This window comes from Aulonocara sp. 'chitande type north' Nkhata Bay, linkage group LG5, assembly GCF_057382095.1.
Source record: "Aulonocara sp. 'chitande type north' Nkhata Bay isolate Kocher_YH1m ecotype deep benthic linkage group LG5, A_spYH_male_GT1.1, whole genome shotgun sequence".
NCBI classification, from domain to species: Eukaryota; Metazoa; Chordata; class Actinopteri; order Cichliformes; family Cichlidae; genus Aulonocara; species Aulonocara sp. 'chitande type north' Nkhata Bay.
The window spans coordinates 24,798,875-24,818,818 of NC_141348.1; the positions used below are offsets into that span (position 1 = coordinate 24,798,875).

The following is a 19,944-nucleotide window of genomic DNA, read 5'->3' on the forward strand; positions in this document are numbered from 1 at the left end:
TGTACTGAAGTGATGGCGTCACACGGTTGCTGCAGATTTGTTAGCTGTGCATCCATGATGTGAATCCCCATTCCAAAACACCCGAAAGGTGCTCTATTGAATGAGATCTGGTACCTGTGGAGGCCACTGGAGTACAGTGAAACCAGTTTGAGATGCTTTGGACTTTGCAACATGTTGTGCATTCTCTGTAAACAATAGAGATGGTTAAGTGGGAAAATCCCAGCAGGTCAGCAGTTTCTGAAATACTTAAACCAGCTTGACTGACACCCAAAATCAGTCAGGCGAGTTTCAGTTTCACCTTTCTTCACGTTCTGATGCACCTTTTAAACTTTAGCAGGTCGTCTTGACTGTGTCTGCGTACCTAAATGCATTGGGTTACTGCCATCTGATTGGCTGATTAGAAATTTGTGTTGAACAGGTATACATACATGGCCAGTGAGTGTATCAGTGTTTACAGCCTACAAAGCCAGACTGTGCATAGTCTTTAGATACTTGCATAGATCTAAACAGATGTAACCAAGCCATCTGTGCTTCACAATCTGCCCCCAAAGTTTGGCACTATCTGACTCAACATATTCAGAAAGAAAAGGCAGTCATTGCCTGTTGCTTTTGCTCCGGGTATGTTTGAGAAACAACTTCTCTTGGTTATCTGTAAAACATTGAGTAATACTCCGTGCAGGTGTTTTAACACTGAACCATTTCTTTTTCTTTTTTCCCCTTTTAATCAGGAAATTGGCAACGTGCACTTTTTCCACCCATAACCTTATCATCAGTGTTGCAACATAAATAGATTTTTCTCCTCTGGAGAAAGATAGTAGAGATCATTGTTGAAACTACAGTAAGTCTGACACAATGCTTTGTACACAAAGGAGAAGAAGAACTGTTGGAAGCAGAATCCAGTGTAAAATTATATTGACAAGTTTGCAAACGCTATTGTGCCAACGTCAACCCTTTACTTTAATTACTTCAATTTAAAAAGTCCAGCTTGGCTCTGGATTGTCAGTTCATCAAATTAAAAAAATTAATTCAAAAATGTATTGAGTTTATCAAGAAATTACAGAGAAGAAAGTTTGGACAGTATATTAACTGAAACTTTCTCTTTCTAAAAAGGAAAAAAAAATCATTTGAATTTGGTACGTGGTGTTGTACGTCGGGACTATTGCACTGACGTTGAATTGTTTTATTTTTTTCATTTTAAAGCTTTATTATCTGTGATTTGGGCTGTTTTTAAACAAGTATGAAGAATTAAGTTCCTTGTTTATGCAGTTTCTACAGGCCTTCAAATCTGCTGCCAGACAATGAACATCAAAATATTTTAAGGACTTCATTCATCGTTCTATTTTAACTTAAACTATACTCTTGAGAGTCCATACTCATAAAATCATAGTATCAGGTAGTTTCTATAAAAATGAAGTTTAACTAGTTTTTTAGCTAATAGAATTCAGAACCTTTTCCCCGCTCCTACAGCACAATTAATGAGTGATAAAATGAAATGTGTGTTGGAGCTTGCAACCTTTTTTTCTTTCACCTTTCATCCAAAAACATGGGTGTTTTAAAATGTGTTTACACTTATTAATATTAGTGATGATCAGTAAAAGGCAAAATTTATAATATTTATAAGAATTTTTTAAGAATTATTTTTAATGCTGGATGATGATTAAAGTGTATGATCGCTGCTCGTCATCTTTGTTGGCTCAAACCCTGGAGAGTCAATCTACCTCCAAACAGCATGAAGAGTACCTGTGAGGTAGTTTGCCACCCTCTGGGGATGATTATTTTTCTTGTAGGAAGCGTTGTTAAGTTTGTTCTTGTGGAGAAACGTGATTTTCAACAAGTAGTCTTCGCAAAATCCGATGCAGTCATATAAATACTTTGAGTTGATCCTCCAGTACACATGTTGAGCATCAAACGAAAATCCAGTGACATCAGTTATTCAATATTTATTTGTCCTTATTGTTTACATGTGCCACACGTTAACATGACAAACGGTGTTCTTTTACGTCAAATAGACGTCATCGTGACAACAAATGGAGAGCCTGTTACGTCAAAAGAGATAAAATCCTGCATCAACCAGATCCAGGAGCTGATAGTGGCCAGTTTGAATCAGGCTGTGGCGAATAAACTCATCAGCTCTGTGGATTATCTGAGGGAGAGCTTTGTAGGAACTCTGGAGCGATGCCTCAGCAGTCTGGAGAAGTCCAACTTTGATTCTTCTGTTCACAATATCACTTCTGATCATCTCAAACAGGTGGGTGAGAAAGGAGGCTAATGTAACATGTTTGTGTCAAGAAATGTAAGGTGTGAACACTAATCGCATATAAAAATGTCAAGTATTTCATTAAAGCTTAAAGGGGAAACTTTACTGAAGGGCCAACAGGAACAATGGTCTTTTCCACTACAGAAAGAAAGTATCTCCTGTTGGGTTGTGGACTTCTGAGGGCCTCTAAAGAAACAGGAATTAAACCTAAAACCATCACAGTTTTGAAAGCTCATTTTCAGAAGCACAACAAAGATGTGTGACATCCGGTGTCTCTGGTTTGCTTCTCTCTTCTTTTATATCACTGTTTTTACCCCTCAGCCTTTATTGTTGTTATGTGGGCGAGCGGGGTTAATGCGATGGTGACGTAGGATTTTGAATTTATACCACAGATGTGTGTACTAGGATGTGTCTTTTATGTTTTCTCAGTTCAAACGTTTGAAATGTTTTCTATGTTCTATTGCGAATAAAATATGAGTTTGAGATCTGCAAATCATTCTTTTTTTAATATTTCACACAGCACCTCAATTCTTTTGGAATTGGGTTTGTGGTTTTGGTTAAGATGCACTCTTTTGGTGACTTTATCTTTTGTAGAGCGCCCGTCTACAGTTTAATTCTAATATTCTTGTCTTTGAGTCTGACAGATACAGTTATTCATACTTTGTGCTGTGTTGTTGAACGGTGTCACTGTCAAAGCTGTTGCTGCTGTTACATCACCACATTAGGTGAGTGGATGTTACACAGTGGAACAGAGCAGCCTGTTCTGTGAACTTGTGCCTGATTGAGTTCCTGAAGTGGAAAAGTGGTTTCTCACATGTTATTTGAGATGTTTGTTTTTTTGTTTTATTTTGTTTTTTACACAAAAGTAGAATAATGAGCTCTTATTAGTCATGCTAGAAGCTTTTTAGACTCACAGATTGTCTTAAAATTTGGGTTTTGTGCTAACCCTTTTCTCACCTGTCACAGCTGTTAAATGCTGCCTATCACGTAGAGGTCACCTTTCATTCTGGATCTTCTGTCACGAGACTCGTTTGGGAGCAAATCAAACAGGTCGGTGTCTCAAACATTCACACAAATCATTTTTAAAGTACTCGGACTTCTGATGAGATGGCTATGTTTTTCCCTTTTGATATGAGTCTCTTCTTCTTCCTTGCAGATAATCCACCGGATAACGTTTGTTAACCCTCCTGCCATCACTCCAGAGTGGAAGCGCAAAGTGGCCCAGGATGCCATCGAAAGTCTCAGCGCTGCCAAACTGGCCCGAAGTATCTGCTCGCAGTTCAGGACCCGGCTCAACAGCTCCCACGAGGCTTTCGCGACATCTCTGCGTCAGGTTAAAACCTTCTCTTTTGCTTTAGCTGCACTTTTCTTTCCTATTCCTACAAATACTTTCCCCTGTATGATCTTAAATATACGTAAAAAACTGTCAATGAAATGGTGATGATTCAATAAAGGTTGACTACTCACCAGTAACTCTCACTGCAGTCAAAAAAATGTTGGTTTTAAAGTAAGGCACCACCTCCAGGGCAGTGAGGCTGTGAAACTAGAGCTACCGCTGGTGTATAGGGAAAAATCGTGACCACAGCATCTACACATTGTTGTTTGTTTGTTGAGCAGCAGAGATGAAAGTGCCGTGTGATGCTGCGGTATGCCTTATGAGACGTTTCCTGGAGCTCTCACATATGCAGAGAGGTATTTGGGACGGCTCTACTATTGTTTGTGTAACATTAGCAGCTGGTTTCACAGGGAGTCCAAAAAATGCGAGAGCTGGGAGCAATTCACAGCAGCTTCTTTGAAAGCCCATTCTCTTTAGCAGCTGCAAGACTAAAGGCTGCTAACCGCACAGCTCGAAAATGGACAATTTATTAAATCAGTGAAACTTATTTAAATACCACTTTTCACAGATACAAATCACAATAAAACAAGAAGTAAAAATGTAAAATAACAATGTCAAACAATCGAATATAGCATAAAACAACAAATTAGTTATTTAATCAGATTCACTGTTATTATTTTTGTATTTATGCAATTGGCATGCATGGCGTGGACATCCCTCCATAAAGCCCCCAACAGATGAGTGATGGTATTTATCACATGACAGACAGTGTGGGCCACATCAGTGTCTCCATTATCATGCAGTTACACAAATACAATGATTTATTGTGACGGAAGAGGAGGTGATGTTGGGTGAACATAACTAATTGAAAATAAGGTTATTTATGCTTCTGATCCACTTGTCGAGTGCCGTGGAAACCAGCTGACTAAAATAACATCATACGTGTGTCACGTTCCTGTTGGAGCGACCAGAAAAACAAGCAGGACATCGGCGAATAACGGACATTAAAACGCAGGCTTGGTGTGATATTCAGGATTAGTAACACTTGAAAGTCTGATAAGGTATTGTTGTCACCTCACCAGACAGGTGGGCGAGCTGCGTGGACTCCCAGCTTTGTGAATTCAATAACTCAAGAACACAGCAACGTAGGATTTTCAAATTCATACCAAGGGTGTATCTACTAAAAATCTCCAATAAGTTTGAATCTTGGTGACCTCGACTTCATTGTCAAGATCACAGATGAAGTTTTCTGAAAATCTTGTGAATGCGATAACTCGTGAAGTTACCTAAGATGTTCAAATTGATGTCATGGTTTTTTACAACGGTGTGTAATGGCCTTTGTGCTGAAAAGAGCACACGACGATGATACTCGGCACTTTACACGAGCCCCTAAGGTGATTTCACTTACAGACTACAGACCTGTAATTTTTCCCATTACTGAGCTGCATCTGGGAATCGGTAGAATCAGATATCAAACTATCGGCAATTTTTCAGCTTCTTGGTGCAAAATATGGATGACCTCCAGTCCCACCGATTCTCAGAGATTCTCACGTTAAGCAACACGTTACAGCTTGCAGCTCCAAACTTTTCTTTTTTCTTATTTGCTTAAATACAAAGCTCATACTTCACATACATGAGTAAATAAGAACCGAGAAAAATGTGTTCTTTATACAATCAAGCATTTTTTTTAATCACTCTAATTGTTGTGAATTTTTTCCTGCAGATGTCTTTTAATAATCTCAGCTTGTCTCGTGATTTATTTACGAGACAAGCTGAGATTAGCATAGTTCTGTCTTTAGCTGCAAAGCTGCCTTGTGTTGAATATATGAACAAATCTAGCTTACTCTGTTGTTGTTGTTGGTTTGTTTTTTTTTTTAAATTGTTGTTTATTTTGTTTTCTGGCTCAGAATCGGCCTGTGGGGAACATTGGATAAACAGAAATGTCTTTTCTGGTTGAGCTGATGAAACCCCAATTAACAAAACTAGTTAAAAAATAATTTCATTACAAGCCGGGAGGGGAATTTCCTCTGGAGCTGCATGAATTGTCTTTGAGTTGGAACCAAAAAAATTCCACAATGCAGGAAAAACCCTGATGTAAACAAATAAGTAATTTAATTTACTTAACAACATTTGAACTTGCAGTATTTTATTAGTTTGGTAATAGTTAATAGTGAGCTGTTAGTGGTGACCAGACCGTGTAGATTAGAGCTGTTTACTGTTGCTCTCTGGTTTAAAAAAAAAAAAAAAAAAAAAGAGTGAGTCGGTGAGCTCTTCTGCGCTGACCTCTGACAAATGACGTCACATAGCCATAGGGGTCAAAACAGCTGGCCAGGGGTGACTGAGAACTTCAGGGCCAGCTAGTTTTCCATGGTAGTATCTCACGCTTTAATATAAAAACAACATACAGATGGATTGAGATTATTGAATCCAAAAACATGTGGTCAGAGCTGTACTGATGTACAGGGTGTGCAAAAAGGACAAATTTTACATTTTCTTTAGTCACAAAACCACAAAAACCTTTAGTTGAATCTACAAAAATGGTAACGATAACCCAGTTTGACAGACATAAAATAACATTTTGTACTAATAAGATGATTCACCAAGGCTGTTAGTTGAACCTTGGTATATCTCAGCATGGTGTGATGTGGTGTTCTTAAAAGAAACGGAGGAAACTTAAAATGTGTAATGAGCTGCTTGTGCTCATGCTTCTGTAGAGAGCAAAGCAGTCTTTGACTCATGTTAGTGCGACTCTTTTGAGACCAAACTTGTTTTACTATGAAGGAGAAAGTTCTTGGGCCAAACAAACATGATGGGTGGCTCAATGAAGCATTCATCAGCTCTGTACATGGACTCTGTTAGTTAAAGGGCTGTGCTTACATTAAGTTTAAACCTTTAGAGAGGAGCCTCTCTGCTGGCTTTTTTTCCCTACAAAAATAACTGGTTAGTAACTAATTTTGGAAAATGTTATTGCTAACGAATGAGATCAGCCATTTGATATGTCCTAATGCAGGGCATGAGTTGTTACGCCATGTGTTGTGTTTGCAGCTGGAGGAAGGGCACACGGGTCGTCTGGAGCGCACCGAGGACCTGTGGCTGCGTGTGAGGAAGGACCACGCCCCTCGACTGGCCCGCCTGTCTTTGGAGAGCCGCTCTCTGAGGGATGTGCTGCTGCACGGTGAGTCACCACCGAATTCCTCTGTCGTTCCCACAAATGGGCACAGCGCACTCACACGTTTCTGCTAACTGTGGCTCCGTCAAGTTCTAAATCTGAACTTAACTAATTTAACTCCAAGATGTGTCCCTGCTTGAATGAAAAGTATAAATTTTAGGTCATGGGGGAAAAACACAGGGAGACTTTCCACTCCCAGTAGATGAAACTGTACAGTGAAGGTCACTGTATATTTGAGTGTGAGTACACTACTTAAAAATAGGCAAATCTAATTTAGAAACACAATAAGTGACTGGTTAAAATACTCAGACACTGGCAAAGTTTCAGACTTAGCTTCAAAGCTGCATTTATAAACACAATCTTATTATCTGCAATTCTTTTTCTCTCTCTCTCTTCTCACAGGCAAGCCCAAGCTCGGGCGGGAGTTGGGCCGGGGTCAGTACGGCGTTGTGTATTTGTGTGACAGCTGGGGAGGACACTACCCATGTGCACTAAAGTCCGTGGTCCCGCCTGACGATAAACACTGGAATGACCTGGCTTTAGAGTTTCACTACACACGGTGAGTTATTAGGAACAAGTGTTTGAACACAGTCGCGTCTTCACACCAAACAGCTGGCTCCAAATGCATCGCAGCTTTACTCGCGCTCAGCAGCTGTGACTAAGAAAGTTTCTCAGGCAGCAGGTGCATTCATCAAGAGCAGAGCTCTGCTTATAGAACATGACAGGCTGCTTGTTTTCAAGGCCAAACTCCACCCAGCTTATAGAAAAGTAGTTTTGGCTGTTGAAGCCTTGAGGCTCATGTCAGTGTTTATTTTTAAAGGTGACAGCATGAGTTCGTTAGCACAGTTAATGCTTGTGCGCTATAACCTCCTCAGCTCTGAGGAATTCTGGAATCTCCAAAACTTTGCAGAGGCGAATTTATCAAAGGCAAACAAGATTGACTTCAAGATAACAGAAGTATAAGCAGAAGAAGGTGGACGGGGGTGAGAAGTAAACCTTTTATGATTTTATAGCTAAAATATGTTTTCCCTCCCCTTTCTTTGGGTGTGTGCGTCTCCTCAGGTCACTGCCCAAACATGAGCGGCTGGTCGACCTGCACGGCTCTGTGATCGATTACACCTATGGAGACGGCTCCAGCATATCTGTGCTGCTTATCATGGAGCGGCTGCACCGAGACCTCTACACAGGCTTGAAGGTGACTCGATAAAGCAGCGAATAACAGAGATCTTAGGTCATTGTTTTATAGGAGCAGCTCCGTACTCTTCTACTCTGCTCTTTACATCCTGTTAAGTCTCCGGTTTCTCTCTCTCTCTCCGTTGTTTTTGTTCGTCCCTGCCAGGCTGGTTTATCACTGAAGGAGAGACTGCAGATTGCTCTGGATGTGGTGGAGGGGATCCGTTTCCTCCATGGTCAGGGTCTCCTGCACAGAGACATAAAGCTAAAAAATGTTCTGGTAAGTTCAGATCAGCTGTCAGTTAGACCGGCTATAGTCTGTGACTGTGTAGCTCTATCAGAACTCTATATTATCAAAGTAGCCCACGTTCATAAAATACATGGCACAGTTGATCTGAATGACACCTTTCCAAGCACAGAAGAAAATGCACTCCATAGGTTCAGCATCATACAATTACAATAATCTCTACATCGATTACTCACCTGTGATCTGAGTCACAAATATAAACAGTCTGATTACACTAATAAAATGCAAACAGCTGTATGTCTGTTTCCACTGTGAATAATAGTAAATGGGCAGAGTGCTGACAGAAAACCACCATAAAGGAAAATACAGCATGTCTCAGGTTTGCAAAAGACCACCTGGAGGTTCCCCACACAAAGTAAATGTAAATCTCAGGTTGCGTTGTTTGTGGGAATGCACAAACCGTCTGGACGGTAGTATGTTCAAGTGTTAGTGCAACAACAGGTCAGCAGCTTTTGGAAAATGCACTCTTACATCTGCTTGGGAAGATTCCCTCCTGTCTGCAAAAGAGGATGTGATCCAGTCTCTTAATGCTATAATGTTGAAGTGGGTCAGAGATGATCCTTCCTCTATTTCTTTGTGGAAATCTGTAATCTCAGAGGTTGTGAATATGGAAGAACGTGATCAGTGGAACGTCTGTTGATTTATAATCTGGAATTGAATAGATGACACGGATGATCGCCACCTTTTTGGTCTAAAGTACGTAGACTGGATTTATGGACTAGTTGTTGTATTTCACTATATAAAACGGGCCCTGTGCAAGTGCGGAGTATTGTCTCATTGCATTACTGATGTCACAGCTTCAGTTTAACAGCATCACTGTAGCGTTGTTAGTTTTTTGTAGTTTGTTCTTTTATCTTTCCCAAATTTAATAAACAGAATTGTGAGGAAAAATGAACAAAGCTTCATCCCAGCTCTGAAGTCTGTATTCAATGAGGAAACAGTTAATTCAGTGCACAAAATTAAATTATCAGAGTGGTTGTAGAGATGTTGTGGCATGGTCTGCCCAGGGTTAAATCAGGAAATCTCATAAATATTGGACAGCTTTGCAGGGAGAAATTTTCCTAAATTTGTCCTTTGTGTTGTGTTCGTTCTACAAGGAGCATCTGGTGGAGGTTGTTGCTGCTGAATGAGGTTCCACAAGTTAGTAAAATCAAGAGTTTTCTTAGTTTTTCCAGCCTTCACATTAAATGCATGTGATAATAAAAGTGTTCAACAGATGCAAGTTCAGTTTAATTGTTATTAGTGTAGTTTGATTTAACTCTGTTAATAGCTGTAGCCAACATTAGAACTACAGTTTCCAATCTTTATTTTAAACATTCAAGTAACAAGTGTTAATGCACATAAAAAAATGAATAAACATGAAATCAAAGAAAGCTTCGTATTTACATGGAAAAATAAGTTGACCCCTTCTTGTTTGGAAAAGCGTAGGAGGAATCACATGCTTGTTAATGCCTGCTCCTGTCTAGCAGATCTTGTATACCTGTTTTGATTATACAATTGAAAATATACACGCATGCTATAAATAAATATAAAATTACAGACTGCAGCACAATAGCTATGCATGCGTCCTACAGCTGGACTCTTACAACGAGCCATCTGTGTGCACGAATGCTCTCAGGTGACTGTAAACTTGGCCTTTGCATAAAGATCAGACCACATTTTTATGAGTGAAAATTTAAATACTGCAGTATTTTCTACTTGATTAGATAACCATCTTTTTGCTTTTTCTAGTTGGACAAACAAAATCGGGCAAAGATCACCGACCTGGGCTTCTGTAAACCAGAAGCCATGATGTCTGGCAGCATAGTAGGAACTCCCATCCACATGGCTCCAGAGCTGTTTACAGGTATGATTATGGGGCAGTGCATTAAAAAAAGAAAGAGTTATAAGAGCAGGAAGTCATAACTGCAGCTTGTTTTGTGTGTCAGGTTTTAACTTGTCTCCACTGTGGCATTGTCTCCCGACAGGAAAATATGACAACTCTGTCGACGTCTACGCCTTTGGGATCCTGTTCTGGTACCTGTGCACCGGTTCAGTGAAACTTCCAGAGGCTTTTGAAAAATGTTCCAGCAAGGATCAGCTCTGGAACAACGTTAAAAAAGGTAAACGGCCCTTTACCAGACTCTTTGAATCTTGGAGAATGCAAATCATAGTTCAGTTTGCGAATTTGGGAGAGAGTTACGATGCATGCAATGAGATCATAATCCCAAAACAAAATGTACACTACAGTGCCAAAAGTATTCACTCATTGAATTCAGGTATTCTAGTCACTTCGACAACCACAGGTGTATAAAATCAGGCACGTAGGCATGCAGACTTCTTCTACAAAGTTAGTGAAGGAATGGGTCGCTCTCAGGAGCTCGGTGAATTCCAGCGTGGTGCCATGATAGGACGCCACCTATGCAACAAGTCCAGCTGTTTCCTCACTACTAAATATTCCACAGTCAGCTGTTAGTGGTATTATAACAAAGTAGAAGCAATTGGGAATGACAGCAACTCTGCCATGAAGTGGTAGGTCATGTAAGGAAGTGTAACTGTCACTGCTGAACACACAGATAATCTGTTGATTGTCAAACAGGGTGAATATTTGAGGAAATATTTGGATCGCTTGTGTTTCGGCCAGAGACTCACTTGTATCCATGTTGTCCTCCATCAGGTTCCAGACCAGAGCGCGTGCCTACTTTTGACGAAGAGTGCTGGCAGCTGATGGAGGCCTGCTGGAACGGGGACCCCTCCCAGAGACCCCTGCTTGGTATCGTTGAGCCGAGCCTGCAAAGTATAATGAAGCGGCTCTGCAACTGCAACTCGGAGCAGAAAAGCAGCAGCCTGGAGGACTCAAACTGAATACACTCCAGACAAACTAACACGTGTGTGATAGAGATACTGTTTGGAAAAGTATTTTTGTTGTATTTATGAAGAACGGAGCTGAACGGAGAATTTTGGAAAACCAGGCACCATTTACAAAAACAAAAAAAGGTGTCCAAGTTGACCTCCTTGTTCACACTTGTTGCATTTACATTATTTATGAGATGTTGACCAGAAGTTTGCAAATACGTGTTTTATTGATTGTGTAATTGATTTGTATACAAACTCTATTTGCTTGTTGCTGCACTGCTAATTGCTACTTTGTCATAGAAATGTTACTAGGTTCAAAGTGTTTTAAAAGTAGTCCATTCCCAGTATTATGAAAAAATATAAAATTAATTTTAGATTGTATTTAAACTGAACATGTCTGTCTATACAAGCACATCTTTTTTTAAATAAAATTATCTGTTACAACCAATCAATCCTGTCGCAGACTCATTTTTAACTCAATTTTAGGAAACAAGTTTTTAAGAAGTTTTTAGTAGAAATGGACTTTTGGGGACATTTTCTTGCGTCTCATGCTGATGCAAAGGCAAAGCTGGAGACCCTAAAGGCTCATCACCAACCTTTTATTAAAAAAAGAAAGGAAAAAAAAAAAGGGGGGAAGGGATAGCTCAGTAGGTAGAGTGGTGGCCCCATGATCGGAAGGTCGGGGGTTCAACTCCACTGAACGGCTACCCTGAGGGTACCCCTGAGCAAGGTACCGTCCCTACACACTGCTCCCCGGGCGCTGCATTGGTGGCTGCCCACTGCCTCACTAGGGAACTATTTCCCTATGGGGACTAACACATACACATTATTATTATTATTATTATTATTATTATTATTATTATTACATTATCCAGTATTGAAAGTCTGTTTTACAACTGATTGTTAAATATTCTTATTGGTTTTTAATGTAACACTTTTTTTCTTTCTTGCATTTGAGGACTTTTCTCAGGGAAAATTATAATTCAAATGTTTAATAAGCAGTGTTTTTCAGATATATTGAGTTTGTGCATTCATTTCAGAAGCAGCTGGAGCTCCAGACAGAAAGCAGGTAAAGAGCATTAGCACCATCTAGTGGGCTACAGCCTTGAGTTGTAATATTGAGAGACAAGTTTGGACAGTTACGGGTGACTCGTGACACAAAGCTCATACAGTACATGATAAGAAAACAAACAAAATTCATCCAGCTCCATTTAAAAGTCTTAACCTAGTCTCTCAGAAAAGTTTCCTAATATATTATAAATAATAAACAGATTAAAATATCTGAGTGATGAATCACCAATAACTGCAATCATACTTTCCATCAATTTTGTTTTTAGAATGATTATTTTAGCCTTTATTGGACAGAGGTCAGTCAAACCCAGGCCAATTGTGGTCACCTGTGCAAACAAATGATCTATAAAAACACCTTTTATGTCTGTTTTGTGGTAGTTAAATCTTAAGTTAACCTGCTTGTCATCAGACCATGGTTCACGACCAGATCAGGATATTTGGTGTTACCGTATATTTTTATTTCGGTATAAACTTGACTATGCGTCTGTTTTTAAATACATAAACACAAATCTGGCTTTTTTTTTTTTGGTGTCTGTTGTTTTAAAACACAATCAAACATTTTTCTTGTGTGTGGTGATTTTATAGAAACAGACCTGAACTTTAAAGCATGAACTTAAAAACAAAAATGAAAGGAATGAATGACTGTGTTCCCAGCACTCAGTTTTTTCTGTCTGGCAGCTCATCTCTGAGAGCGGCCTAGCAATGACGCCACTGTTAACCCTACAATCCAAAGGTTAGAAAAAACAAACACAGTTTTTAAAAAATGAAAAATGTACAGTTAAAAGGTTTACCAGTGAAATAGCAGCTCGCATGTCTAGCTTAGCTTAGCATAAAAAGCAAAAATAAAACAACATGACTCCCAACAGGCCACATGAGGACCTGGGACTGTTGTGGAAGCCCTTTCTAATAAGGGTGCGGCCCTCCATGACAGTCCGAGCTCCTCATGTGGCCCTTTAGGAAAAACTAATCGCCCACCACTGCCATGGCTTTTCTCAGCTGCCTCTGGACTGCTGTGGGTGGAGGTTAAAGTCCCCACTAAACACTTAATATATAAAGTAAAACTATTGTTTTTACAATTTGTCATTTTAATGTTAGAAAAAACACGGAGATAACATCTGTTTCAATAATCACAGCTGTCAGGCTGAGCTTCATTACCATTTTTATCTAAAATAACCGTTTCCTGGCTGTGGCTCTGGATGACTCATTTTTCTAGCTCTTAAGACATAAAATCACGCGTTTCCAAATTCCAAAAAGATTCCAGTGATGTTCATTTATAAGAACACAACAACACTCTAATTTTTAAAGTTACAGTGTGTAAGTGTGATCAACTCTTTTTTTCTTTTTAGAGAATATAACCCATGCGTGACAGCTGCAAACAGCTGTACTGAAGGACTATCAAACTAACACATCTGAAACGCAGCGTTACCTGAACTGGCTCCAATAAATAGGCCAAAACGACGGGAATGGTAGAAAACAGTTTAATCAGTACAAACAGGAGCGGCAGAGTGAAAGACAATCCTCTGTTTGGACACCAGTGTTATAACACCATGACTGACGTGGTAGTGTTGGCATGAAATTTATACATTAAACTCATATGGTTGGTAAAAAATGGCTTCACATCAATCTCAGTAGTTACTCATATGAGACTTTTTTTTTCTCTCAGATATCAAGAGTATTTCCTAAAACCAAGGTCTGAACGTGTGTACATATTTACTAACATTTAACAATATGTTCTCAATTCATTTACAGGCCACTCTGTACAGTAAAAATGAATTACAGCTCAAATTTGCATGTATTTAATTACTTTACAAAAGACACAAGCTTCGCTGCTAGTCTATAAAATACAGCTGTTTAGTCACTGAACTCAGATGTGTGCGTCCCTCGGATAAAACAATGAAAAATTCCCACGTCCGTAAAAAAAAAGATGTGCTCTCAGTGGCTTACAAAAAAAAGTGTATCAAAAGTCCTTTGAGTCTTTACTTTTTAAGCTCTGCACATACAGGTTTGTTCCCACCTGTGGCCTCTGGAAACACCCTTCAGTAATCAGTAGCTTACATGGAGAATCCAGGCAGATGCAGTCAGTCTTAGTGAGCAGCTCACGGTCCACGAACACGCAAAGAGCCTTTGAGGACGACCCGCACTCGAGCGTGTTGCGTCTCTTGGATATTTTCAGGCCTGTAAAACCTCAACAGCCTGAGTCTGAAGTCATCGAACGTCAGACGGGCAGAGACGGCAACAGCTCCAGTGACCAGAGAGACGGCACAAAACACAGCAGTAGATGAAAATGGAAAATTTCCCTGAATGTTTGCAAGTGTACAACTAAATGAGCCTGAAAGTATGACTTCTTTTTATTATCTGTCATCAAAACGATATAAAAATCCTGGAAAAATAAACAAAGTTGGAAAAAAAAATGGACCACCAGCCAATCAGGACAGTAAATCAAAAAAAAGTGCATTTCTTCAAGTATGTAAACAAAACCATTTCTGTAAAGGGAGAGTGAGGCTTGTTGTGTGAGGGTGCGGGCGGGGTGGTGGCGCAGGGACTCCTGAAATTTTGGCACACGTGTATGAACTCGCACGCACACATAAACTCCTTCAGATGACGAGAGGGGAAGGGGGAATTCCTTCTTTCCACAGTTTATCAAGGGGGAAATCCAGTGCTTCCTGTTTGCAGTCACTCTATGACCTGCAAAGACACACCCCTCCGTCAGCAAGGTCACATGGAGGTGTTGAGGTGGCTGCTGGGAAAACAGGGTGGGTACGATGAAGATGAATCAGAGGATGATGGGATGGAGAGACAAGTGTTGGAAACGAATGCAATAAATTAAAAAAAGGAAATTAAAAATGACAATGAAACACACACACAGACAGATACACACACAGATGCACACACGGGCTGTGAGGGGTGACCGAAAAAATGATGCACCAATCTGAAGACAGTGATCCTGATTGTTTCTGAATGAGGATCAGAGCTTCATGGGATAAAACTAAAGAATAAAAATCTGAGATTTTTGGAAAGAGAAAAAGGGGGTAAAGAAGGCTGGTTAGTAAAGTGGAATTCACACTGCTGTGAATAATGACTGCATCTTTAAAGTACCTTTTAATGAATACAAAAGTGTTTACGTCTGAACCAGCCGCGGGCCACTGGTTTTATACAGTTTCATAGTAAAAGATTTCCTCTCTTCTTGCTGCATCTCCAGGTTTTTGTCTACATGATCACAAATAATTTCTGTGCCTTTTTTCAAATACTTTTAATGTGCAAATTTGACGATCTGTCTCAATCCTCTTTGCAATGAACCTTCTCCTAACTGAGAAGCTTTTCTAGCATCCGTCGGTATCAAATCTTTGGCCTGATTTGTTCTCCTACTAGAACAAGAGTAGGGTCACTTTTAATTTTTCTTAACAGCTGCTAAAAAAGACTTAATAAAATCCTATGGATACTGTCACTATGTTTACATTTATGGCACTAAAGCTTTCATTACCCTGTGAAAATCGTCACCTATCACTGCGTTTACAGTTAAACTGACTTCATGATCAGTGACACTGAGACGCCATTTAACAACCTTAAACTAGCAGTTTTATAAATGTGGTATTTTTGGCTTGTTGTTCCAGAAATCTCAAACTGTGTGTAAAAACCACACTTAAGAGTACTGTGTATGAGTCTTGAGCCCCACTGTTATTTCTGTATATGTTTTTAGACAATAGCTGCAGCGATTTATTGAAACACGCAAACATAAATGTAAATATAGCAAAAACAGAGTTTGTACAGCTTTTAACGTGTTTCGAAGTCAATATTTGCTACGATCTCCTTTATTCTTCAGTCTGAACTCTCTCTCTTCTGGCCATAATTAAGACCTCGAGAAAGTCTGCAGAACTCAAAGTAAAATATAAATGGGACTCAAGACATTTGCGCAGTATTATTCACATGTTGCACATGCACATGTTGTCTTTGCTTTATTCTGTACTAGTAAGATGTGTTTGCGTGAAACACTAAGCTGCCTTCAAACAATGACAGAAAGCTGCCGATGTCCAGAACAGAGAAAAGGAGTGATGGCAGTAAAACTCACATCTAAAACAGAAAAGTTCTAAACTGCTCCTTTAAACATGATGGCCACAGAAATTTATTACATATATGATATAGTGATTAATCCAAAAATATATTGATCTTTAAGGTTAGTGGCTATAGTGATAATATGTTAGACTTAAGTGAACTCTTTGAGCCCACACTGACTTTCACTGTGTACAGGATATCAGGAATGGTGCTGTCTTCCTTTGGTTTCACGTTAACATTTAAGCGGTTCGAGTGGAAACGACACAGACTACCAGGAATGAAAACGACCACTGATGGCAGCAAGACTCATAATTTGACAGACAGCTGAACGAAACACTGAACGACTCCAGCAACAAACAGCGGACACACACGTAGGCAACGACACTGATGCGTTTGCATGAGTGAGTTTCCCTTTTCTCAGAATCTGATGCTGGTTTTCATCTGTATCGACTTCCTGATACTCACTCTGATCCCGATGAGTCGCCGTCCACTGTCCCCGCCTTGATGCTCAGGGCGACCCCGTTCAGCTGGTCAGGCAAGCTGCGTTTAGCCGAGGCCGCTCGACTTTCACTAGAGGAAGATCCATGAGGGGACGCCGTACCCGGAGCGTTTTCGCACAGTTCATTGTTGATGCGGTTGAAGCTGTTCCTCTCCACGATGGGAGAGAGCTGCTTCTTCTTTAGGATCCCTGGACCGGGGTAAGATTTGGTTTAGCTTATTTATTTAATAATGGTCAAGCTAAAGCTCTGAGGTTTGGATGAGCTTACCTTTGTGAGGGTGGGCGCTGAAGTTCGGCAGACTAGGCAGCAGTACCGTCACGCTTTCCTTTGTTCTGTCGTCTGATAATAACCGGGGGTCGCGGACGATTGGCTCGTGATTGGCCAGCCCTTCCATCTTCGCTCTGTCTCCACCCGTGAGCTCGCTGTCACTCGCTGTGGCAGCGTACTCTCCGGGCCAGTACAGCTTATTCAGACCGTTGTCTGGAAAACAAAAACACACAGAGTGAGCTCAGCTCCTCTGATGGGTTGATGTTCCTGCTTTACAAACATGTATTCTTGGTCCTCGTAGGTGAACATACACAAATGTAAAGATCATGAAGTAAGAATCCAATTTTCTTATACTGGATTCTTATTATACATGTACACAAATACACACAAATTATACACTTTTCTTTCTGGAACAATGTCCTTTGGACAGATGAGACCGGAGTGGAGATGTTTGGTCATAATGCATATCACCATGTTTGAAATCCAAACACAGCAGATCAGCCCAAACACCTCAGACCAACTGTCAACCACGGTGGGGGGAGGGTGGTGATTTGGGCTTGTTTTTCACGCATGGGACCTGAGCAGTCACAGAGTTGCTCATGCATTCCTCTCCTCTGTCCGACGGCTAAAGCTCGACTGAACACGTGAACATGCAAAAGAACAACAACGCCAAGCAAAAAAGAAAATAAAGTAAGGTGTCGCACCGATTCAGACCTCAACGCCACTGAAATCCTGTGTGTGACCATAAGAGAGCTGTGTGTAAATGAATGCCAGCAAAGCTCAATGAATAGAAGCACCACGGTAAAGACGACTGAGGCAAAACTCCTCCACAATAATGTGAGACTGAACGTCACGCAGAAAACTATTACCTCAAGCTGCTGAATCGCGGCGTGCATTTCGCCTTAGGTAAATAAATACTGACCCATTGTGTCGTGTCATGGTTTTTTGATAATCGCAGCTTGTATCGACCTCATTTTAAGACCTGCTAAGGACTACGTAACTTTTTTATATTCCTTCTAAGACTTTAGAACAGGGGAGGTGGTACAGCCTGTCCTCCATCCTTACATAAGTGCACTTTCTTTTCACTCTGACTGTTTGACTGCTTTTCAGAAAGTAAACCATTTTGTGGTGTGACTTTAGTGTAAAGGCAATGCATGTGAACAGGTTCATGTGAGTACCTTGACTGAGTGGTTGGGGTCTCTTGGCGACATTGGATGCCAGATTTTCCCAGCATTCCTCTGGCGGGAGGGGGGCCTCCTCATCCTCGCTGTCAGAGGAGTGAGTGGAAGCGTAGGAGCCGCTCTGGTCGTCCTCCAGAGACAGGTCGCTGTCCGAGTCGCTGTCGTGATCTAAACATTGACGGGTTAGCGTCAGTGAAAAACAAATCCAGTGACTCCATCAGTGCAAAAGTGGGAAAGTGAAGAACAGATCTGAGGAAAATGAGCACGCTACCATCCAAGTGCTCCTTAGTTTCATGGAAGAGCGACGTGTGGTCATTGAGAGCGATGTGTGCCTGACTGTTACTCAACCCGTCGTCACTGAGAAGATGGAAACAGTTCAGTTCACTTACTCAGTCCGTCACTCAGCACACTGATAGTAGTTTTTTATTAAGTGGTTTCCTCACCGGAGGACAAATGGCACGTAGCTCTGCTGGCTCTTCCCACTCTGCATGGTGCCGTTCAGCGACACGCTGGATTCGCCAAAGGGGAGGTGGTACAACCTCCCGTCCATGTAGTTCGTGTTGCATTTATAGCTCTGGAATTGGAGGCAAGAGGCAGGCAGAGAAACATGTTATAAAAATACGATGCAGAGTTATTTCAGATGTAAAGAACATAACAGGGAGTTTATTGTTCCTGCAATTTTTTTGTACAGATGCTAAGAAACAAACTTGGATCAGAGAGAAAAAACTTATTTTCTTGAAATTTATTCTCTAAATAATATTTTAACTGGTCTGTCATGTGAACTTGTCTCTGTTTAGTCATTTGAAGGATATATCACACTTTAAAAGACTCTAAGTGAAGACAACATTTTCACCCTTTCTCCAGTAAGCCACCGGATCTATCTCTAAATCTACAATTGAAGAAGGTCTGTCACGAATCGACTGTACAGCCACACTGGAGTATCTAAGAGAGGCCTGGCAAGAGGATCTCATGCAGAAATCACAGCTCCAGAGCATGTGCACACGTAATCAGTTCGTGCCAGATGTAGCAGTTCAGGATACAGCACAGATCCCCCTTTCCAAACTCAGATCGTCTATTTCCTTCCTGATCAGTGCTCGCAAACACCGGCCTCTCTGTCTCTGTTTTTGGAATGATGAGCACAACATTATACTTACAAAAAACGTCATATTGAAACTGAGTTTCATCCTTCTGCCTGAAAATCAGTTTCAATATGACTGATTTTCAGGCACAAGCATAGGTCTTTTTGCTAAGAATATCCATTCAATATCTGAGTGAGTATTTGTCTGTGGATTACATGCCACGCTCCAGTTTACCTGTTTGTTTACAGCAACAGTTTTACGGTGAGGTAGCGCTCTTTGGCACAGATGAATGAGATTTATTTTTCTTGTTTAGTAGAGTCAGTCATTTAGGGCGGAGAATAAATCCTCCTTTTTTATAAAATGTCAAAAAAAGCTCAAAACTCAGTCTGTTGGGAACAGATGGTGCAGTATCAACAGCATAACTGATATCTGAGATAATTACAGATTTATTTCTTTAACAACAGCTGACGCCATATTTTAGGTTTTTTTTTAAAAAGAAACTCCAAATATGACATCAGCCTAACTACGTATCCCAGAGGTGTCAAACCGAATGAAATATTTTCTCGCCGCTTATTGCGAGGGACTCACGGAGGCCTTGGATTTGATCATGTGATCGGGTCGCTTGCGGCTGCAGCAGTATTTCATAGCGTTCCTTGCTTCTTTATTGAAGACAATACGGAAGAAGAAAACAAAGGGACCCTGGAGTTGGACGACAGGAA

The 19,944-nt window shown here is 40.5% G+C and overlaps 2 protein-coding genes across 4 annotated transcripts in view; one reads left to right on the plus strand and one right to left on the minus strand.

Annotated features, from left to right (window-relative positions):
• dstyk (dual serine/threonine and tyrosine protein kinase) overlaps positions 1-11,525 on the plus strand; it is a 29,650-nt gene extending 18,125 nt beyond the window's left edge. Inside the window, exons 5-14 of the mRNA XM_086292399.1 lie at positions 2,010-2,248; positions 3,224-3,307; positions 3,414-3,590; positions 6,639-6,768; positions 7,165-7,321; positions 7,825-7,957; positions 8,102-8,215; positions 9,974-10,088; positions 10,210-10,344; positions 10,899-11,525. Of these exons, the coding sequence (XP_086148525.1) occupies positions 2,010-2,248; positions 3,224-3,307; positions 3,414-3,590; positions 6,639-6,768; positions 7,165-7,321; positions 7,825-7,957; positions 8,102-8,215; positions 9,974-10,088; positions 10,210-10,344; positions 10,899-11,086 (1,472 nt within the window). The 3' untranslated portion in view covers positions 11,087-11,525. The remainder of the gene's footprint in view (positions 1-2,009; positions 2,249-3,223; positions 3,308-3,413; positions 3,591-6,638; positions 6,769-7,164; positions 7,322-7,824; positions 7,958-8,101; positions 8,216-9,973; positions 10,089-10,209; positions 10,345-10,898) is intronic.
• A 1,955-nt stretch (positions 11,526-13,480) lies between these two features.
• The window catches only part of celsr2 (cadherin, EGF LAG seven-pass G-type receptor 2), a 71,254-nt gene continuing 64,790 nt past the window's right edge, over positions 13,481-19,944 (minus strand). The window contains exons 28-34 of one of the 3 annotated variants that reach the window (XM_086292401.1): positions 19,814-19,924; positions 18,590-18,720; positions 18,418-18,503; positions 18,144-18,314; positions 16,966-17,178; positions 16,664-16,886; positions 13,481-14,833 (exon numbers count right to left, since the gene is read on the minus strand). In XM_086292401.1, the coding sequence (XP_086148527.1) occupies positions 14,827-14,833; positions 16,664-16,886; positions 16,966-17,178; positions 18,144-18,314; positions 18,418-18,503; positions 18,590-18,720; positions 19,814-19,924 (942 nt within the window). In that variant the 3' untranslated portion in view covers positions 13,481-14,826. Of the gene's footprint in view, positions 14,889-16,663; positions 16,887-16,965; positions 17,179-18,143; positions 18,315-18,417; positions 18,504-18,589; positions 18,721-19,813; positions 19,925-19,944 lie in introns of those variants that run through there. The other 2 variants (XM_086292400.1, XR_015129100.1) reach the window with 2 other exon arrangements.